The sequence below is a fragment of the Grammomys surdaster genome, unplaced genomic scaffold (assembly GCF_004785775.1).
Source record: "Grammomys surdaster isolate TR1022 unplaced genomic scaffold, NIH_TR_1.0 367, whole genome shotgun sequence".
In the NCBI taxonomy this organism is placed as follows: Eukaryota; Metazoa; Chordata; class Mammalia; order Rodentia; family Muridae; genus Grammomys; species Grammomys surdaster.
In genome coordinates, this window is record NW_021604786.1 from 4,974,975 (window position 1) to 4,997,844 (window position 22,870).

Consider the following 22,870-nt stretch of genomic DNA (forward strand, 5'->3'; position numbering starts at 1 on the left):
CGTGAGTCAGGGTCAGAGTCAGGGAGTTAATTCCTGAAGGTAACATGAGGTCATCTTCAGAAACAAGAGTCTGTCCTTTTTGATGCCACCTCAGACAAGGCAGGCAGGAGTCAGAAACCTAGAGCGAGCAGCCAAGACAATAAGCTAGAATCTGGCCTGCCGCAAAATGCTATACCAGGGAACATGTGATGGACGAGAAATGATGCATGCCAGGAAGAGCACGTATGTAGCAGACCAGAAATGCATACTCAAAAGCAAAGGTTCATATGTAAGGGGCTAGATGTGGCTACACACAGCCCAGGGCACTTAGGCAAAGGGCCAGCCATGGATACGTGCTAAGAAGGACACATATGTAGAAGGCCAGAAAGCACCACACACCATGAACGGCACATGTGAAACAAGCGTGAAGCTGGTTCACAGTGGAAATACTACATGTCCAACAGATGGGAAAGCGGAATACCTCGGAAACGGCACATTCAGAGTAGGATACAAACTGGTACACGCTGAAGTGGTACCAGAAGCATCACCTCCAAAGAGCCCCCGAGTAGACCAGCTGTCCAAGAGTTGCCAGTGCACTTGCTATTTTTCTGCCACAGTAGCACAGTTATCTTCATCTTGGATGAAGGAGTTTAAAGATAAGATTTAAAGCTGGCATGTGTCCCTTTACCTGATCACACCCCCTCTGTCTTACTGTTACAAATCTAGTCTTCTTCCTTACCTAGGTTTCCCAGAGTGCATTTGGTTTAGTCCCCCTCAGTCTTGTCACCCCCTTTGTGGGACCTCAGCCTGATCCATGAAAGGGTAACCCCTGTAATTTTCAAAGCGATCACCTCGAGAAAGGCAAGAGGAGCCATGAGACAGTTCTAAAGGGTCAGCCATTGGCTAACCCAAGCAACAGCCTTACAACTAGATGCATTCCATGTTTGATAACTACAGTTCCATCCAGAACTCAAATCAGTAATCTAAATTCCCGCTTCCACAGCATCTTGAATATAATGAGTCTGATATTCTACTTATGATGGCTTGTTCTCATCCCATCTCAACCGTATCCATCTTTTCTTCCTAAATCCCCTCCAACCTTGGGGTGTTTAGGATTCATTGTAAGTAGAGAAATGTACAGTTGGACTTTGTTTTCCCTGAGATAGTAAACAAAAGCCCCTTGTCCTGCAGTTCTGTGTGGCTCACATGCTAACCCATGACCTGTAAGAGGGTCTGACTGCAGAAGGATTACCCCTCATCATTTATGAGTCACTTTGTTTCCGGGGCCTACCCCCCCCCCCCAGCACCAGGTCCACCTCCTGCAGTGCTCAGTGGGGTTCAATTGATTCACATTTCTTTCTAACTTCTATAGATAGAAGAAAAGTTGAACTAAATAAATCATAAGCTAGTGCTTGCCTGTCATGTGTTTCTAAAAAGTGCATCAGTGATTTTTGAGAGCTGGCGCTTGTCGAATGTGCATTCCAGAGAAAGGGGAGGGGGGAAGGTAGGTGTCTGACTCAGCTACTCTAGATGTGGGTGAAGCAACCCAGCATACATTTTCACAATTCATCTCTATCTCCAACCTCGTCCTCCAACATTCCATCCTAGTGCGGGAAGGAGGGTGTTTATCAACGATTTCCTAAGAGATCTTCAACTCTGGGCTGCAACTTTCACAAAAAAAAAATCTCCTCAGGCACCTCAGCCTGGCACCACCGCTGAGAGTGATCGCTCTTGACATTCAGCCCGTACACATTTTCCCAAGACCTTCCAACCCTGCCTCTGGCCACCACTGTTTCGTGTGTGCTGGGGTCCAGGAATTGCCTCACATACTAAACAAACACTGATCTTTGTCAGACAAGGATAGTTTATTGAGCATATGCCTCAGGACTGGTGAACCACGGTCCAGATTTGGGGAGTGAACCATGACCCCCCGAGTTAAGATCCTACAGGGTTTTTAAGCCTCAAATCCACAAACATCTGTGCCAAGGTATTTTACCAATCAGGATTTAGGGATAGGGGATTTCCTTAGGAGCATGTCTTTGTTATATATTTATCCTGCTTCCACTGGTTGGGGTGTTGAACTGTGGCAGGGGACTTGCCTTGTCTAGTATTCATGTCTTTACTTGTCTGCCAGGATGAGACTTGTGTAACATTCATGTCTTAACTTGCCAACCAGAATACCAGTTACCCACACACATGTCTCTTTCTGTCGAGTAGGATGTTAGTTCCCAGGGAGGTCTTTGGAACTTAAACTTTACTAGACCAGTACTTAAGATGGAAATTTTATTTTAAATAGTTTCTTATATTGGTACAGGTCTCTCTCATGTTAGGGTCTGTTACAGGGGCAGCTTATACCATAAAAGCTTCTCCATAGGTTCGGAAAGTGCTGTTGGGCAGTTGGTTCGGGTCCAAGCTTATTGTGGGCCACTATACAAAACAGTTTTACTGACTTCTATCATGGCTGGTTTTCAGGTCCACAGAACATAGTAGATACGTAATCAATCTTGGCATTTGAAGGCTTTCTAGTAACAGCAGAATCATATGAGAAAGTTTCCTGCTAACGGCAGTAGCTAGCCAGGCAACAGTTACCTAGGCCCTGACACTCCATGTAGGCCTAATATTTAACCTAGGCCTTAACAGTGTGAATACCTATGAACCTGTGACAGAAAAGATGCTCTGGATGCTCCAGTTGCCAGCATCTATTCTCCAAGGTGGGATGCCAGAGGGGATACAGATTACAGGTGATAGTCTACCTGCCACAAGGAAAAAGATCAAACACACCCCACCAATCAAAACAAATGGTATACATTGATATTTTCACCAAAGACACCATAGAGTTAAGTCTGAGGTTATTAATATATATGTTTGTTTCCAGCTGGACAAGTGTCATAGAGAAGAGCCTGTGCAGTCCTGTTGTTGTTTGGCTGTGTACACGCACATGTGTCTGGCTGTTGTGTATTTGTAGTTTTCTGAGAGTCTTCTGAAACCACCAAGCTGCTCATTGTGGGTCATGATGAGGAAGGTGTATCATTTTCCTCCAGGCCTGACAGTCTCACCAAGGCCCGTTTTACAAACAGGTCCCAGGGCTTTGAAGTCTGTAATGGTGGTGACATTTTATAACAAAAATTCCTATTTTTCAATATAAATATTTAAAGGGTTTGCCAGATGGCTTGACAGCCAAAGGCATCTGCCATCAAGGCTGATGACCCAAGTGCAGTCCTTGGAAACCCACAGGTAGAAGGAGAGAACCAATTCAATGAAACTTTTCTTCACCCTGTGCCCAGTGGTCACACACACACACACACACACACACACACACACACACACACCACAAAATAAATAAAATATAAAAATAATTACATAGAGTTTGAAAACATCCATAGGCTTTATTCCTATCAAAAATCTTCAGGCCAAGTTTTCACATGATAACATCCAGTTATAGCCCAGAAAAAAGGGGGTTCCTCTTATTGACCTTCTCTCTTGAGTTCAGCACTGACGTCCACAGGGTCTGAACCCATGATCTGGGTCCCCTAGCCACCTATGACAGCCTGCTTTTCTCTAAGTTTTCTATAGCCTTCTCTGTCCCTTAAAAATCTGTTTTAAACTGTTCCTTTCCATTTAGAATCAGTATTTAGATAGCTATTCATGGTTTCTCTTTTTAAAATGGAAATGGGCTGTCCAGACAACCATATGTATATACAGTCACAGTGACAACAAGTCCACTGCTGACTTGACTCATCCAAAAAAAAATTAAAAAGCAATGATTAATTTGTTGTAAAGAAACAAGAGGCTTACCTTTTCTCTCCAGGAAGGCTGGACAATGTAAACTGGGGCACACTTAGGTCCTCCTGGACTACTGTACCCCGACAAGAGCTACCGGGATAACGGAAAGTCTCTCTTCACTCTGGTTTTTCACTCAGCACTGCACATGTCCTTAGAGGACAGCATTAAGTGGCTCGGGGAAGTGATGGCAGAAATCGGACCAAACCATTCGAGGACCAATGAGAATTTCCATGTCTTTGACGTCAAGGAAGCCAACGCCATCATCGATTACTTAAAAATCAGGTAGGACTTGTATTCATCCCATCAATCTACTGGTCTGTGTCTACTAGATGACCTCCATAAAAGATGACTTAGATTGTAGTAACTCGGATGAGCTATAGAATCTATCAGTTACTATTCAATAAGCAGATAACACACAGGCTCGGGAGATGGCTCATCGAATAAAGGTGCTTGCTACCAAGTCCTGATGACCAGAGTTCCATCCCTGGGACCCACATCATCGAGGGAGAGAATCAGCTAACCCCTTCAAGCTGTCCCTTGACATGTATGGAGGCACAGAAGCATCCACACACCTACATGAACACAAAGTTGATGTTTAGAAAGGAGAGAATACTCAACTTCTCCATCTAACAAATGAAGGTGGGGACCTGAGCATTTCTCTCCCTCTGTGTTCCTAAAGAGAATTCTCAGATGACACCATGGTTTCATCTGGCCTGTAGTTACCACTGTGGACGGTCTTTCGTCCCTGAGTCTGTACCTAACAGCATTCTATTAACAGAATTGAATCTAGTTATAATGGATCTATAATTTAGGTGGCTGGTTTTTATCCAATGAGACACATTTACATTTTAAAGAGTTACACTCATTTCCACTTAAAAGTTGATTTTACATGATTTGTCTTTGCAACCCAAGAGTTACAGCAGAGGCCTGTAATCCCAGCTAGGGGAGGCTGAGGTATTATGATATCAGTTCAATAAGCAAATTAGTGAGACCTCATCTCAACAATATTTGCAAAGAGGGTTAGGAATGTAGCTCCTTCATAGGGTATTTACCCCCACCAAGCCTGGGGCGGTATGCTCAATCCCTAGTATGGAAAAAAGGAAAAGAAAAAGAAGAGATTCACATATTTTATCAAATTTGTTAAACACCCTAAGATATTTTGAAGTAATAGACAGTTTAACTCATTATAAAGTCATACTTTCTACTTAGAAAATAATGGTTGATGGCGTGGAAGGATTTTTATATCACCACTACTGAAGCAAAACATTCATCCCACTTTTTTGCCTGTGTTTGTTGTAGTACACATGCGTATTTGCTTACACAGGAACACACATGTGTTCGAGGGCGTGCACATGTGTGCCGATGTGTCTGGAGGCTCAGGTTGAGCTCAGATATCTTTCCCAATTGTTCCCCTCTTCATTGAATTTCTCCATTGGACCCAGAGCACTCTGATTCCGAGTATCCAACTTGGCTCCAGGGAAACCCTGGCTCCACCTCCTGAGCAGTGGGCTATGTGTCGGTCCACCATGTCCATCCAGCATTTATATGGGTGCTGGGGACCTGCATGTCAATCCTCTTGTATGTGCAGCTAGTACTGAGCCATCTCCCAGCCTGAAATCTGTCGGTATAAAGCTTATCCCAAAGCGCGTGTGTGTGTGTGTGTGTGTGTGTGTGTGTGTGTGTTTGTGTGGCATGCCTCTCTCCAAAGAGACTTCGCAAATACCTGAGCAGCAGTAGATGAAAAGTCACCTCCGACTAACTACGTCTCTCTGCACAGTCTCCCTGCTCTCTCTCTCTCTCTCTCTCTCTCTCTCTCTCTCTCTCTCTCTCTCTCTCTTCAACTGGGTCCCTATTTCCCAACATAACCTTTAGCATCCTTCAACACAGGGGCCCACCTAATGTCCTACACAGCTTCAAGATTCACATGGCAAAGAATGGCAAAGATCTGAGTGTCACCTGGAAACTTTATAAACGTTGTTGTGTTTAATATAATAAATATAAATATACTTATTTCCGGTAGGCTTAGCAACGGCATATAACACAGTACTTTCTATAAGGTAGCATGTAATACAGTGTGCTTTTATTTTTATTTTTAGTTTTTTAGTACAAAGCATATCTCCTTAATGTGCTAGTCTCACTGAAAAGCATAGAAATTTCCACATCTTTTAGAGCAAGACCAGTTCCTCCAATCGGGAGAGAGGAAGAAACAGACAAGAGCCTGCCCTCAGGGCTGGGTATAGATGATGGCTCTGTGGTAAAAAGCTTGCTACAGAAGCCTGAGGACCTGAGTTTCAATCCTTAAATCCACAAAAAAGTCAGGTGTGCCTAGAAGACCAGGACAGACACATAGGGAGACAGCAGGTGGTGCTGGGAGAATCTCTAGAAGCTTCTGGAGCAGCCAGACTAGCCTATGCAACAGTGAACACGAAAGAACACGTCTCAAACAAGATGAAAAGCAAAAGGGAAGACCAACACCTAAAGACCAATCCCACTGGCTGTCCTCTCACCTCTAACACTCACCATGGATTTGCTCACACACATACACACACACACACATACACAGACATGTGCACACACATTTACACATGAACACACACATGCATACACGCATGTATATACATGTGCACACGTGAATACACACACATGTGCACACTTATAGACTCACACACATGTACACTCACACATGCGCAAACGCATGTATTCGCATGTGCAGACACGATGTTATATACACGTGCACACACACGCGCACACATGCACACACTTGCACCTGCACACTCACACATGCACCTATGTAAACAGACACACATGCACACCGAAACATGAATACACATATGCACATACACTCACACAGGCACACACATGTATACAAACTTGCACACACATACACACATACACAGGCACATACGTGCACACTGAAGCACACGTGTGCCATGTACACACTTGTAAGAATCTGTGCACTGAAGCCCTTCTGCCCCTTAGGGTTTGAGAGTCCCCAGACAGGGTAAGTCAACCATGCCTATTTGCACTGGCTTCCTTCTTCATCCGCACATGCCGTCTGTCTGGCAGGGTACATTTGTACAGATGAACCGTACACTCAGCATCTAAGCTCCCATGAATGCCATAATGACCCTTTCCTCACAGTGTGGGACAAGCTGCCTTCCTCGTCTCAACTCATCATCCCCCTGCCCCAGGCAATGTTCCTCAGCCAACATCTACACAGCTCCACGTGCCCAATCTTAGATCTCATAATGAAAAGACTATTTAAAGGGATTAGTCAAATACAGAGAATCCAAATGTAATGCCTGCTAAATCTCCACATTGTGATCTATGCATTTAAATATAGTTATTACACAAAAGATAAAACATCAGCTATTAGGGTATCTGGAATCGATAATGGAGTTGCATGAACCAGCGTGAGTCTTTCCAGAGCTGTTAAGAATCCCTCGTGGGTCCACAAATAGAAATTTAGTAGGAGTGAAATTACACACAACATGTTCAATTCAACGATTATTAAGTTTTATAAATACGCTGATGACTAAACGATCCAAAGCATGTGATGCTTCAGTTCAGTCTGATTCTCCGTTCATCAGACCACTGAAAGCCATACCCGACTTAAGGGAAGGAGCTTTTCCCACCATGGCCCATGGCCTGGGTGTCACATGACCACTCCCAGAGTGATGTGAACAAATGCCTGTTCACCCCAGAGAACGAAGAGACGGACCAAAGAAATAGTTCTGCTCAAGCCTAGCTTAGTGAAATAATGCGCTTATTAGAACTTCTTACAGAAGCAGGGATGACTCAAAGGTAGCTGAGTCACCCCCACCCCCACCACCAGCATGGGTGACAACTGTGAAAGCCACATCCTCAGAGCTCCCTGCACACTGTGACAGGTAGCTTTACCAATGGCCCTCTCCAGCGGCTGCTTACGGCTTATCCAGCCTTGGAGTGGGACCTCGGAATCTTGTTATTTTCTGGACTTCTTGAGCCCCTGGTTTCAGGATCTCCTCGGCCTTGAATGACTTATTGTCAACTCAAGTCTTATAAAACTCTCCCTCTAGGAGGGGATGCTACACATAGGAAGAAGAGTCACACAATGGTGCGAAACTTACCTTGTCAGTAAATTCACATTTCTTTAGACACTCTCGCTTTAGTCTAAATGATACATGTTTTAACCTGTGCTCTGAAAATACTGCTCCAAAACTCTCTTCTCCACATGACTGTGGGTACTACTTCTATCTGCTTAGACAATCTAAACTAGATCACACACACACACACATACACACACACACAGTGCTATCTGTTTATGCAATCTAATGAACTATGTGTCATATATTATACTTGGAATTAGAAATGCAAATTTTTACCTTTTATTTGCTTGAATGTCCTTTTCCTCCTGAGAACCACGTCTATCCCACTGTAACAAAACTAACCCCATTCCCACTTTGTGCCCAACAATGCATGACACTGGCCAGACAGCTCAGACAACAATATCTAGAAGCCTGAGTCAGATAGAAGCCCAACGGGAGAGATAGAAAATACATTCCCACAGCTGAACTGTCCCTTAGTCCTCAGGCAAGGTCCCTACTTGCTCCCTGGAGAAGCTGAAGGGTGAAGAGGGGTACAGAGAAGATGGTTATTCAGCAAGCGTCCCCTTAAATATCTTCCCCTGTGTATACATCCTGGTCCTGGTCCAGGCCCTGCATCCTTGTTGCATCATTGACCGTTATCTCCAAGCCATGGATGCTGCCGTTTCCATGGCATCCTCTCAGCAGATATGGGGCAAACTCATCCCTATATACAACAAAGACACAGAGGCCGGAAGTTTATGACATTTCATTCTTACCTTATGATCCCTGTCTAGCAAAGGTGGCCAAGACGGAGACAATAGGATTTTTTTTCTAGTTCATTTAGAGCAGTGGTTCTCAACCTATGGGTCAGGACCCCTTTGGCAAACCCTCTGTCTCCTAAACCATTTACATGACAATTTATATTAGTAGCCAAGCTACAGTTATGAAGGAGCAATGAAAATAAGTCTATGGAGGTCACCACAACACGAGGAACTGTACTTAAAGGTCACAGCATTAGGAAGGCTGAGGACCACTGATCTAAAGAGTAGCAAGCTAGCCTCCAATACAGTATTTAATCATTTCCACCCCAACATCAGTTATTGCGCCCCTGTGACGCTTCTGACGCTACACGTCTCTCTAGGTCACCAATATAAAGGATGGGGGATTTGAATTTATTTTGCTTCAGCGGATTGTCAGAGCTTGCCAATCTCCGTGTGTCTTTCTAGCCAACAGATCAAGGCAATGTCAAAAGCTAAGTTAGTCCTGTGAGTGTTGGTGAATGTATCAAGTATTCAAAGTCTGTAGAGAAGAAAGGAAATTTGACTGGGCCCACACAGTCACGACTCCTTAAAGGACTGTGTTCCTAGGGAGCCCCACAGCTAATGTAACTCGGAGGGGCCCAGCTGCCCGAGGATTTCTCCATTGACTTCAAATAAATTCAAACTTTGATCCATTACAGCTTCCAGAAGATGCCATTATGACACGTACTCCGTGGCTACGTTTCCACAAATGTTAATTTCTCAGTTATATTAAAATCAATTTTCTTAAATAGCAGAAAGGCACCAGAGTGAAGGAGAAAAACCACTAAGACAATTTTGTTGTTGTCGTTGTCGTTGTTCTTGGGCATTTTGCTGTATTATGAGTCTATTCATTTTCCCAACCAGCAGGAAGGGAATTAGAAAAATTCAAATATTATCACTAACAGGATATTAGAAGTCAGCTCTTCGGTAACATTTTTAACTCTCAATGGTACATCGCCACGCTCTTAACTTACTAGAAAGATTTATTTGCAAACGTGCGGGCTTTGAGCTCTTCATAGTCCCTCGTTCCTGACCACCCAGCTTTCCGGTGAGAAGAAAAGAAAATGGCTCGCCTTAAAATATGCCAGCCTTTGTTGCTCGCCCACACAGCCCACAGGAAGGTCGGACAGCTCAGAAACAGATTTCAGACCCTGCCAGGCCATTTTCCCCCTGGTGTTCTTACAGATTGATTTAATATTGAAACATTTTGGCGGTATGAGACGTTTTGGTTATAAAAACATAGCCCGGTGTGTTGCCAGGGCTAAGTCGGGTCTAGAGCAAAGTTGGGCGCTGCCGAGGAGGGTTCTAGGTTTCAAACTAGGAAACACACTAGATCAGTGGTCCTCAACCTTCCTGATGCTGCGACCCTCGAATACACTTCCTCATGTTGCGGTGACCTCCAACCATGAGATTATTTCATTGCTACTTCATAACTGTAATTTTGCTACTGTTTGTAATGTAATATCTGATATTGGAGATAGCTGATGTGTGAACACACACACAAGGGATGGCAACCCGCAGGTTAAGAATGGCTGCCGTGGATGCTTCTCTACCCTAGAGACACATCCCTGGTCCCCCTCCCCCATGTCCCAGGTGGCTCTGCTAACACTCTCTAAAGCCTATGTTGTCCTGTAAGTGTCTTAAAAAGCAAAACTCGAGTCTCCCAGTATTCCCAAGCAGCTTCCTTTTGGAATGAAAGAAAGATTTCTGTGCCCCAGTTGACTCTCTCTAGCTTGGTCAAAACCCTTTTCCTTTGCCTCAGATATTTTCTCTTCTCTCCCGCTGTCAATGTATGCTAGCTGCATGTGTGTTTCGTGTTTCAGCTTATTCCAGCACTACAGGCTGTACGAGTTTCTGTTCTACTCAGCCAGGGAAGAAATTGTCATCGGGACCGAGGTAAGTGAGGCTGGGGAGACTCTGCCGGGCTATTTAGCCGTACCTGAATCCGGAACTGCTCAAAGCAACTCCAGGTCATGCACGTTGAAGTGTTAATACAACCGAACAGTAACGAAAGAAGAATACTCACATCAGGTGAGATTCCGATTTAGAAAATAAGCCGACTTTGAGTCTTGGGAGAACTGTTAGGTACATACTTAACTATCTAAAGATTGTTGACAAATCTCTGTCCAACAGGACAATAGGGTTCTCGTGTCTTTGCCCAACTAAAGTCAGGACACTCCAAGGTGAAACAGCCCAGCTCACTTCTCTCTCTCTCTCTCTCTCTCTCTCTCTCTCTCTCTCTCTCTCTCTCTCTCTCTCTCTCCTGGTTTTGTGTTGCTGTCCTCTGCTCCTTTTTAAAACTTGCTTCAATCCTCACTTCCTCTCTAACACAAGCCTGATTTGTGGCATTGTGTTTCTAACAAAAGATTTGGGCTCATTCACTACACACACAACCTCTGAGGGTTTTGTCTTCTTTTTTCTTTCCTTTTTTTTCCCCCTTAATTTCAACTGACCTTCTCTCGCTAAATTTTGGCTCTCATTCCACACACATCCATCATCCTGTGAATTTCTCTGGTGTCTCCTGTGGGTTCATCCAGTCAAGCCACTCAACAGGAATGTTCCCCCAAGAGAAGGTCACGTGCTGCTTTTCTCGAACGTGTGACAGCCCTGTAGTATCATATAGGACACAGTCCTCCTGAAATTAACCCCAAATAACCATTTGGGTGACGAAGGGAAGAAGGGAGGTTTTACAGTAAACGGTCTATGGGGGGGGGGGGGGCCCTAGGGAAGCATTGTCAGAAAAGTCATACAAGTGCAAGTACTGGGAAAGAACCCTGGGTGGGGAATCCATCTTCATGAGACGAGGGTGGTATGGAAGGTGCTCCTGACAGTGCACCATATCCTTAAGCAGCTCCACTGCCTCCTAGAAGGATACGTGACAAGCACAGCCATTGTCATTAATGGTGGAGGGTGAAGAAGAAACCCCACCATCTACCCACCTTTCCTCAGATTAAGCACCTGACAGAATGAACCTAACCCTACTTCGGGACCCTTGGGTTATTGACATTGCTTCCACATCAACAAAAGCAGATGTTTAGATACACGAAGACCATGTCACAGAGTTTGTCTGCCTGTGTGCCTCTTCACTGCAAGGTCAAAGTCTGATGATATCTGTGAGCATGGAAAAGTCACATGGACAAAGTGGAGAGAGACAGACAGCTGTCTCTGTGTTTGCTCCATGCTGGTCAGAATGACAGGGTGTGCTTAATGGAAGGATGTTGGATCTTCCAGAGCTAAACAGTGACAGAACTGTAAAGGACTGGCAAAAGCAGCTATCATGTATTTTTTTGGTATCGTGGAAGTCTCTGATGGCTTCTGGTGCAAATACCTAGTGGTTAATTAATGGAGAAGGCAGGTGTCTGGGCCACTACTATGTGACTTCTTGTGCTGACCTTGAAGCTCTGGGCTCAAATGAGAAGCCCTGACAATCAGGGACATATTTCAGATTCAACAAGCTAAACCACTATGATAAGTCTGAGTTTCTTTCTTAACTGTCGATAGATGATTTAAGTGAAATACACATGCCTCTGTTCATTGATATATCCAGACCATGAATTAAAATTTTAAAATGACATACAATACTCCCATTTTCCATCTGCTAATTAGTAGACCCAAGCAATTCTGATCAGCGGCTGCCCAACAAAAAAAGAATAACCAAGCATTGGTCGCTCCATAATAAAATCATAGAAATATGTCTGCCATATCTTCCCACTGGATCTTTGAACTGGTCCAAAGTTCTGTTTCCCCACTAACCACTTGTTTGCTGGGAATGCAGGAGGTTCAGACGAGCATCGGGGGTGTCATGGGGATGCAGGGAGCAGTCCCAGCGGTGTGAGGCTATGTTGAATCTATGACGTGGCATCTTAAAACACTTACAATACAGGGAAATAAACCCATGGAAAGGAAGGACCTATGGGTAGAAGTGACTGGGCCTCCAAGTACACTCCAGACATCTTGTTCAGAGCACAGGGTACAGCATGAGTGTGGTTTAAGTGTGTCCGTCAAAGATCGATTCTTGGTTCCTGATCCCTAGTGTTGACATTGTAGAGCTGAGGGGACCCTGAACAGGGCAGCGCCTGACAAGAGAATATGTCATTAGAGGAGCATCCTCAGAAGGGACTGACATCCTGATGGAAGCCGAGAGCTCTTCCTCCCACACACCCTTGCCACGATGTCGCTGTCTACCGTTAGGATCTCACCTTAGCCACGCCCAAGAGAGCAACCTGCAATTAAATCTCTAGAACTATGAAGCAAACTAACTACTCTTCTTCATAAAGTTAGTCTACCCTGAGTATTTTGTTCTAGTAATGAAAAAAAAAATCAGTCCAGGGAAACAGTCCAAGCACAAACTAGGCTTAGCTGAGAGACCATCAGGTATGTGAACACCTGCTAGCTGTGCATTTGGTAATGACTGTGTGCCAATCCGGGTACCTCGTAAAACCGTTGTCGAGGTTTAAAGGTCTGCAAATTTGACTACGTGGAGGAATTTGAAAGGGGGCAGAATTATTCTGGATTGCTCAGGTGGGCTCAGAAATGATCATTAATTGCCTCAGAAAAGAAAGGGGAAGGCAAGAGACTGAGGGGAGAGATTGAAATAACGCATCTGTGGTCTTGAAAGAAGGGGCCCAAGCTCGGTCAACTGTCCCGGCGTCTGTTATGGGAAGGCCCTGTGATTTCTCAACATTGATTAAGTATTATTGTTTGTTACCATCATTATGAAAACTTAGATAGAAACTTAATGGATGTATAGAAAGCTAGCACAAGACACATATGAGTATTTAGGAAAACAGCATTTAGTATCAACGGAGGTGACTGTCTATATTCTAGATTTCCAACTTATACAAAATTCTAAACCGATTCAACCCACTAAAGGCCTCTTCACCCTCGCCAGACACACACAGTATCAGCAGACTGTAAATCACCTTGCCCTAACCTTTCCTCTGAGAACTAGGAAAACAGGGCAAGATGTTTGTTTTTAAAAAAACTTAAGTATTTTGAGATCTCAGCTATCAGCTCAAAAGCATTATGAATCTGGGGCTGGAGAGATGGCTCAGCAGGTAAGAGCACATTGCTTCTGCAGAGGACATTAGTTTGGGTCCATAGCACCCATATCAGTCGGCTCATGAGGCTTCAGCGCCAAGGGACTCTGGCGCCCTCTTCTGGTCACCCCAGGCACCTGCACTCATCTCACAGGCGCACGTCCACATGCATGCATAATTAACAGCAAGAAATAAATCTTCTTACAAAACATATGAATCTCAGAGGTAAGCCTGGAAGTTGGCAATGCTTTCGACCTAAGCATCTGTCTGTTTTTTTTAAAGGAGGCGAAGACATTCAGAAAATAAGAACCAGGTCTCTAATGAACAGGAAAACAGAGTGAGAGAAGAGAGTATAGGTGACCCCAAGAAATGTGTGCTGCACCCCAAAGGATCACCTTTGGGGGAATCGGTCCTTGTATGGACTGAATTCAAGTTAAAGATTTTCTCTGGAGTGTTTTAATCTACAATATATAATTCTAACCTCATCTAAACCAAAATTGAACTGCACCACCAGCAACCATTTCCCCATAAACAGAACCCAGCACAGGTTAAAGTCACCCATCAGAGAAAATACAAACAGATTGCAGGAGCCTAGATCTCACCGATTAGGCTAGGCTGGGTGACCAGAAAGCCCTGGTGTCCTGCATATCCACCTCCAGCACTAGAAGTATGTGTCACCGCACCCAGCTTTTGATGCGCTTGTTCTGAGGCTCAAACACAGGTCCTCAGGCTTGGGTGGTGAGCCTCCTGAGAGCAGGGTGTAAGTGGGAGCAGGCTGGGAAGTGGAAAAGGGCATTTTACCCTACCTGTTCCAGATTGATGTCAGCGATTAACAACATAAATACCTTGTTATACAAGAAGACAAGAACCCCGGCAGATTTCTCAAAAGGAAAGTTTCGTAAATCAAGGGCAGGTGTACGATTACACTCAATGCTCCCCCGCCCCCAACACACACATCCTGACAGATAGACAACCGGTCTGAGGGACATCACCTGGAGTTTTACAAGGGAAAGGCTAACTGGGAAAACAACTGGTGTGTTTTAACTATGACACTGGATCTAGCTAGAAGAGTCACATATAGAACAGGGACCTGGCATATTGTACTGTTGCAGACCAAATTCCCTACCACAAACCCCACGGACGTAGATAAAAATCGTCTTCATGAACTGTGAGCTGTGTATCGAGTCTTAAAATATTTATTCAGTTTAAGTTCATCAGAGTGACGACACAGCAGACCTTGAATCACACACTCACACAAAGGTCACGTGTGTGCACTCACACGTATGTGCATACACACGGAAGCATGCTTAAACACGCCCATAATGCATGCATTTGAGAGATGGACATTTTCATAAGATCTAGTCCATTTCAATACCTACTCAACTTCTTAACTGAGACGGAAAGGGCAGTGTGAGCCCCGGGAGCCAGCAGGGTTACTACTCTGCAGGGGACACTCTGCCACTGGATGCTTCCCCAGGCCCCTGGTGTAGCCCTATGAAAGCCGTTAGCACTGCAGCATGTGTGTTCACCATTCAGGCCATAGGATATACCATGCAGCCATTGGCAGAAACTCGGCCTTATAAGCAGTGCTATGCTCGAATATGGCTATTATACATGTGAAAGATGTACGGAGATATTTAAAGAGAATCACAAATACCCCTAAGTGCCTACCTTGCCTGAACTTATACTTTGGTAGACTTTCAAATCCCAAAATAATACCATACCACTTCAGGTCAGTAAATACAGGAATTCAGAGCTCTTTCAGCTCGGCGGATGTCAATGGGATATAATTTCATGTTCCGAGTCCATGCTCTTAAGCAAACTCAAAATAAAGAAAATATTTTCCCCCTCTGATTGCTAAAGCTGCCCAGATTATGGGTGTTAATGACACTGTAGTTGGGGGACAAAAATACCAAGACAGAAACATAAAATTTCTTTTATTCACTTGACGTATGAAGTCAGATTAACAAGACAGGAAGCTTCTGTAACATCCGCTGCAGCCACTTGCACAAGACAGCAATGCAAACAGCATTCAAGTCTGGATAGATTTGGAAAAGGAAGTGGTAATTGAAGGGTAACTACCAGTATCTTCCCCTTCCCCTCTACCCTTAAAAGGTACCTATTAAAAATCACAATACCTTGAAACTCCAACTCCAGGGGATCCAGCGCCCCCTTGTGGACACCTCCAGCATCTACACTCACATATACCCACACAGAGACACATAAATATACACACAATTAAAAATAAAAGAAGTCTTTAAAAATAATGCCCAAATTTACGCAAATAATTTTTTTATCTTGAAAGAGGTTTCTGTCTTTAAATAGACCATTAGCAAGCTTCTGAAAAGGAATATCACACAGCGCGTAATTTGCTGTTTGACCTAGTGGAATAGGAGGCGTACTGAGAAAAATCCATCAGAAACTGTTGTGTTGAAATAACTTTATCTGCCTTGCCTGGCACACATGACAAAGTGACTGGAGAATCTGTCACTTAAAGAAAGTGGTCGATGTTCCAGCCTACAATTCATCAAACCTCACTCTCGGCCTTTTCCCTCCGAGCTCTGAAAAACAATCACCCTTCCTTAAGTATCAATCTTCTCCGAGAAATTTGGGCGAATTTGTCTCCAGCCAAACAATTGATAAATGGCAGGTGCATAATTTAAAGATGGTTTCCATAGCAGCTCACCTGGCACCTCAGCTCGTGAGCCTGCCACTCAAGCGATTCCGCCCTCCCAGATGACTGCAGCATCATCTCAGAGGCTCTGCAGCCCGGTCTCTGGGATTTTGGCAATCACACGCCCCGCCCTCTCCTCTGCCTCAGTTGCCGAGCAGCATTTCTCGGCCAATCCAAAGCGAGTATTCCTTCACGGTGCAGCTTTAGAGACATTGTTACTGAAGGAAGGAGGAAGGGAGGGAGGGAGGGAGGAAAGTCAGAGAGAGAATTGTTAACACTGTAAGGTTTCTGCCCTCAGCGCTGACATCCTTGATGGAGATCGGCAACCCCGTGTTCTGCCTCAGAAGCTAACTTCTAAAACTCTAGATCTCCACCATGGAGCTTATTATAGACCAGCCATTATCACTTCTCTCGGTCTGCTCCATGTGGGCCTACCTACATTCAACCGGTGCTCCAAATTTTACCAAGTTAAGTGGTGAAGAACAATGAAAGCAGAATTTCATCTCCTGGTTTGAAAACGCCACATTTTCAAAATATGATGTTGCTTGTCCAGTGAGAAACCTATGCCGGTCTTTAAATTATAAATGTTCATTCCCCTGCCCCCCCCCCAATCCTTTACCAAGGGCTCAGAAGCTGCCCTTAAAAGAAAATATGTTTCTGCTGTCCATGTTTAACGATGAAATTTTTCTTTTATGTGGAACACCTTTTGAAATGCCAAGCTCTCAGATGTCTTTGCCTACGTCAGAATTTTAACTTGTATCTGGGGGTGGGAGGTTACTCCAGACAAATATAAAAACCAAACTTCTAAAGTAAAATCCGTGATATAAACAAGTGACAGAGAGGGAGTAACTGTTGCTATTGTCTGGAATCCCATCCTGCAAATTAATACAAAAGGCTTGCCGGGAAGGAAATATCAAAAGCGTGTTATGGGGCTGCAGAGGTGACCCTGCACTCAAGAGCTAGTACTGATTTTTCAGAGGACCTGAGCTCTGTTCACGGCATCCACATCCAGCAGCTCAGATACCTGTAACTCCAGCTCCAGGGAGGTCCTCTGGCCTCTGCCGGCATCTGCATGCGATGTGCAAACTCTTAACACAGACACAGGCACAAACATATACGTTTAAAAGGATAACTTTTTTAACAAAAGCATTTATGTACAAGAAGACACTTAAATAAGCCAATAAACTCATGCAAAGATTTGAAACATTTTCAGTTCTCAAGGAGGTCCAAATTAAAAGCCCCACGTGGTGGGTGTGGTGTTACGAGCATGCACGACTGTCCCAATTTGAAGGCCAGCCTGGATACACAGTGAGCTCACGGTGAGCCAGGGTGATAGAGAGACCCTATCTCAAATCTCCCACCCCAGGAAAGAAAGAAATGCCAATCAAAACATCTACATTTTTAAAAAGTTTAATCTGCAGCACCCTCTCTTGTGAGAGCATGATAAAAAGCACCCCCATGCTGGACCAACACAAACAGAAAGGGGTTAGCAGTTCACCGACAGCTGGACAGTTTTAAAACATGGCCACCTTCTTCCAGGTCTATACTTCCCTGAGTCTATCTCAAGTGTGTAACAAGGCACGGGGCAAAAATCTGAGAGTGCACGTATGCGTTCGCCTACAATATTGGAAAAAAATAACATAGATTGTGACATACTCAAACAACCTTTATCAGAAGGACTTCATGTGTGTGCGCGCGTGTGTGTGTATACACTTGGGGGCTTGGAGGTGTCTGTGTATGGGTATGTGCACCTGTGTCCGGGGGCCAATGGAAGCCAGAACAGGATGTTGGATGCCCTAGACCTGGAGTTTCAGGCAATCATGAGCTGTCCGTCATGGGTGCTAAAAAAACAAACAAACATGGATCTTCTGGAAGGGTAGCAATTGTTCTGCAATACTGAGCCATCTCTCCAGAACCTGAAATAAAAGGAGGGAGGGAAAGAAGGGAGGGAGGGAGGAAGGGAGGGAGGAAGGAAGGAAGGAAGGAAGAAAGGGAGGGAGGGAGGGAGGGAGGGGGAGGGGAGACGGAGGGAGGAAGGAGACCATTTTTATTTGTTTAATTTATGTACATATAGACAAGGATATGTGCAACTGCATGACCATGGAGGTCAGAGGACAAATTGCCAGAGCCGAAGGGTCCCAGGGTTAGAACTCTGGTCTTCAAGGATGGCAGCAGGCATCTCACCTTCTGAGCCCTCTCCCCTGCCACATGCTGTGTCTTTAATATCCAAAACATAGCCTTGGGTATCCTAGGCTGACCTGGAACTCACTCTGTAGCTGTGGATTACCTTGAACTCCTGTTCTTGCTGTCTCCACCTCCTGGATGGTACCCACAAAGAACTCTGTGGTGATTAAAAAGTGTCCCGGGGATGAGGTCATTACCTGGAACAATATTCATGTCCTGACAGACATCTAATAAGACAACCAGCAAGACATGTCTATTGGAACTGCAGTTCCTGGGTCATCTCATGCCTCTGCGTGTCACTGTCATTACCTGCTGGTGGGACAAGACTCTCCTGCCTTCGGGAAGCCAGTTGACACCATATTTGCCTACCAATTCTTTCTCTAGGAATTCTGACTTGACACACATCTTGGCCACCTTTGTCTTTGCCTAGGCCAGACAGACCTCTCTCTCTCTGTTTTACCATTTTCTCCTCTCTTGTACAGTACCCTCTCACCTTGTGGGCTTTCTTCACCCTAGCCTAAGTCATTAAGATCTGACAAAGACTTCCCTACTTAGAAAGGCTATACCCCACCAAAAGGTCTCAGCAAAGCTGTTAAAATCCAGCATCCGCCTTCATGTCCCTGCTGTTCAGCCTTTCCTTTAACCCCTCTGTAAACAGTTCTCTCCAGTCCAGTGACCCGGGGTTCGAACACAACTTCTCTTATTCTACTCTCTTACGTTATCCACTCCCTCCATAGCATCTCCTTGTGGTCCTCCAGACCATTCTACTTCTGGGAACCTCCGACGAGGATAACCACAGATCCCTAAGCTGGTCCTTCAGGGACTGACTTCACTCACACTGTCTCAGGCTATACTACCTTTGCCTTTAGGGGGGAGATGAAAAGTCACATGGCTTTTATTTCTGCCTCTACAATGTTCAGGCTGATCCCATCTGTTCCCACGTGCTATGCCCTCACAAGGCTGCAGCAGACTTTCTCATTGCCTGCTTAAAATGGCTCCCCTAATTTCAGAAGCTCAAGTTCTGAGCATTTCCTGATCACTCTGGGTTCTTGTACAGGAACATGGTTAAGGCTGCCATCTTTATGTTGGGTAATGAACTTTTTTTTCTTTCCCTTTTAAAGGTCAGACCCTCAGGGTATCATCTACTGATTTTTACTATGTTCTTCTCCCTATCTGAATCTTTCCATGGGTTCTAAGCTCCTGGATCCCTGGAAGTGTTTTTGAGCACAGATCTAACTTGTAGTCTCTTTCCTTTCTGGCCCTCAAGTGTCAAGCCAACACCTCCATCTGCATTTATCTAATTTACTTGTCAAACCACAGGTTTCCATGGAGGATGCTAGCCGAATCTTCCTTTCTGGGTCCAATTACTCCTTTACGTAAACAGGTCCCTGCTCTACACAAATGAAACCCTCTCAGCCGCCATCTTGCCTCAGATGCATCTCCCAGTATGCAAAACGAAGACCAAACAACCTCCACAGCTGCTTGCCAACAACCTTGACCCTCACACCCTAATCTCCAAGACTGTGAAATTTCTTCTTAACCTTTAACAGTTCTCAGGGCATCTCTATTCAGGTGGCGGATGCCAGTCATCCAGCAGGCATGCCACCCCCACAGCACATAGATGAAAATGGCCATCTTGGGATTCCTTCCACAGACACACTTCATCCTCAGCCTCAGATTCATGTCTTGCTACTCATAGCAAGAACTGTGCGGTCACTGTCTTAGCACAAAGGCACACTAACAAGCCTCGGTTGCATGTTTCACTACCCATAGTCGGGACCATGTACTCATTCCTCCCCAAGTCATCTACGGTCATGCCCTTGTTTGGGCACCAATTATATTGTGTGACAAAACTATTTCTGAGGAAATGCAACACACGTCTATTCAACCACAGATAGGAAACTCACAACAGACCCAAAGTATGGCTATGAGCAAAGTCCAACTTAGTCAAGCAGTGAGTTGTATTGGGACTGCTTGTAGAAATATACACGAGGGGTTACTTGCAGGAGCAGAAATGACTCAAAGGCAGCTGCACCACCAAAGCCCACACCGCACAGCCCGCGGGCAGCTCAACAGGTTGAAGAGTGTCCTCAGACAGGCATCTTGGCTTGCTTCTGTTTCTTCAAGGCAGCTGGTTGGGACTCAGACTCTTCTTTGCAGCTTGGCTTGTTTCTCTTCCGAGGTAGACTCTTTCCTTCATTGTTTAGTCTGACAAGGTGGGGCCTAGTGATCCTGTCAGTTTCAGGGACTTCCGGTAGCCATTTTGAGTTGTTTACCTTCCTGCTTAAGGAGTCTTCCTGCGAGATGGAATGTTCCAATCTTAGAGAAAACTGTTGTTGCAGCGGACCTGGAAGACATATATCAAATTGGTGGCAGCAGTCACCCGATGTTGGCAGTGCATCAGATAAGCTTGGCTTCTCCTTGACTCTTGCTTCTGTATCCTGAAGTGGTTTTCACTAGTCAACGTGAGGCTGTTTGATTTTAAGAGTAGAGGCATCAATATCAAAGTTTTCCTTCATCCTCTTTCTTTTCACTATTCAGCATCATGTCTCTCTTGCTTTTTCTTTCTTCAGAGGCTCACTCACTATGAAAGCACCTGTGTTCTTTCTGAAGGGTTACATTTCGTGATCACGCGAGTAGGCAGCATGCTTTTCCCTAAAGCCAAAGGCTCTGTCGAAGATGAAGATTCCACAGCGATCTGAGTAGGAGAAGCATCTTAGTAGTTTCAGGTTGTATAAATTACACAACACAAAGAGTATCCGGGGCAATAAAAGTAAGGACAACAAGGGCTCTGACCACAGCATTTTGCTATTTAAAATGTTACCTGGCCAATAGATGACAGGCTGTAGAGGACCAAAAGCCAATTGGAAAAAAAAAAAAAAAAAGAGCGGACATGTTTCTGTTCTGTGATCACATGCCCACAGAAACCATTAATAATCCCAGATTTAGTTTCCAGATAAAGCAGCCTCTTCTGTGTTTGTCTGAGGTGTTCAGACATGCCTCTGGCTGAGCAGACCAGGTGCTAAAAAAGGAACATTTTCAAAGGTTTAGGAGAAAGCAACATGGATTTTTCTCTGACCCAGAAGCCTCTGAAAAATAGGGGGTTCCCCAAGTCAAGGCAGTCACTACCTTCAAAGCTGAAGGAATAGCAGCATACAAAATGGAACGGTCTGGCCTGCAGAACTCCCAAGGACAGACCAGAACCGGTGGATCATCTTGCAGGAAGGGTTTGGGCTAAATAAATCCTATCTCTTTTTAAATAGTAAAATTATCTAAAAATGAAAGGAATGAGATTGGGGGTGGGAGAGACTTGAACTCCAGCACAGAAGGCCTTGGCAGGTGAGAATCGATCACCTCTTGACCAAATCTGAAGCTTCACCATGTTCCTCTTGCTGAAACATTTTCTAAAGTTGTTCAAGGACCTGGCTGTAAATTGAGCTAGTTGATTTATCTGCAAGGATAGCATCATCTCTCTTAGATTTCCCTCGATGGTTTAAGCTGGGCTATCCTCTTCTCCCCGTGAGTCAGTCTCCAAGTGTTCTTCTTGTTAGTAAGGTTCAGAGCATGCACTGATCCTGTCCTAGTCAGGGTAACATAACGGAGAGGATGGTCTGGAGATCATCCAGGCTCAGGAGCTGGGGAGACGAGAGGGATGTCCGTTCACACAGCTACCAAACAGCCAGCTCTAAACCAAGGTCCACATTCACAGATGTAGCAGATGTGAGATCCCATGATCTGGGATGACGCATTTTTGATTGTTTTCTTCACAAAGGGCTCGGCCACGCCCCTCTGCTAGGCTTCCAGGTGTCCACATTTGGTGGCTACCACAATAAGGTTTGGTGGATATTTTACAAGTGGCTGAGAAAAGGCGCTCAAGACTGTAAGGTGCAGAAGGTGCAAAGGAATAGCCAGTGGGCATAGGACAACAAACACATAGGAAGAGGCTGGCGGCCTTGCAGGTAGCTCCTGCTTTGAGCTTTCCAACAACTTTCCTACGGCTGCTGTGCTCAGTGGTGGAACTAATGCAAGGGCAGGGGAGACGGGCGGATGCTTGCATTTTGGACCTGACATCCATCTTTCGTTTACTTGAAACTCTAATGACTGTGGCAGGAGAAGCAAGACTCGCTGACAAGTGTGGAGGGTCAGAGTTCTCACATGCCAGCTTTTGCATCATGATGCCTCAGGAGACAGAAGCAGCCTCATGCCTGCATTTCAAGATGTGCATTCTTGAAACACACAAAAAGAGAGTTTCATTTGTATATTCTCTCTCTCTCTCTCTCTCTCTCTCTCTTTCTTTCTCTCTCTCTCTTTTGTCTCTTTCTTTCCCTCTCCCTCTCCCCGCCC

The 22,870-nt window shown here is 44.9% G+C and overlaps 1 protein-coding gene across 1 annotated transcript in view; it reads left to right on the forward strand.

Moving 5' to 3' along the window:
- The window catches only part of Cabcoco1 (ciliary associated calcium binding coiled-coil 1), a 106,578-nt gene that overhangs the window by 20,542 nt on the left and 63,166 nt on the right, over nt 1-22,870 (forward strand). Inside the window, exons 4-5 of the mRNA XM_028780278.1 lie at nt 3,900-4,044; nt 10,453-10,525. Of these exons, the coding sequence (XP_028636111.1) occupies nt 3,900-4,044; nt 10,453-10,525 (218 nt within the window). The remainder of the gene's footprint in view (nt 1-3,899; nt 4,045-10,452; nt 10,526-22,870) is intronic.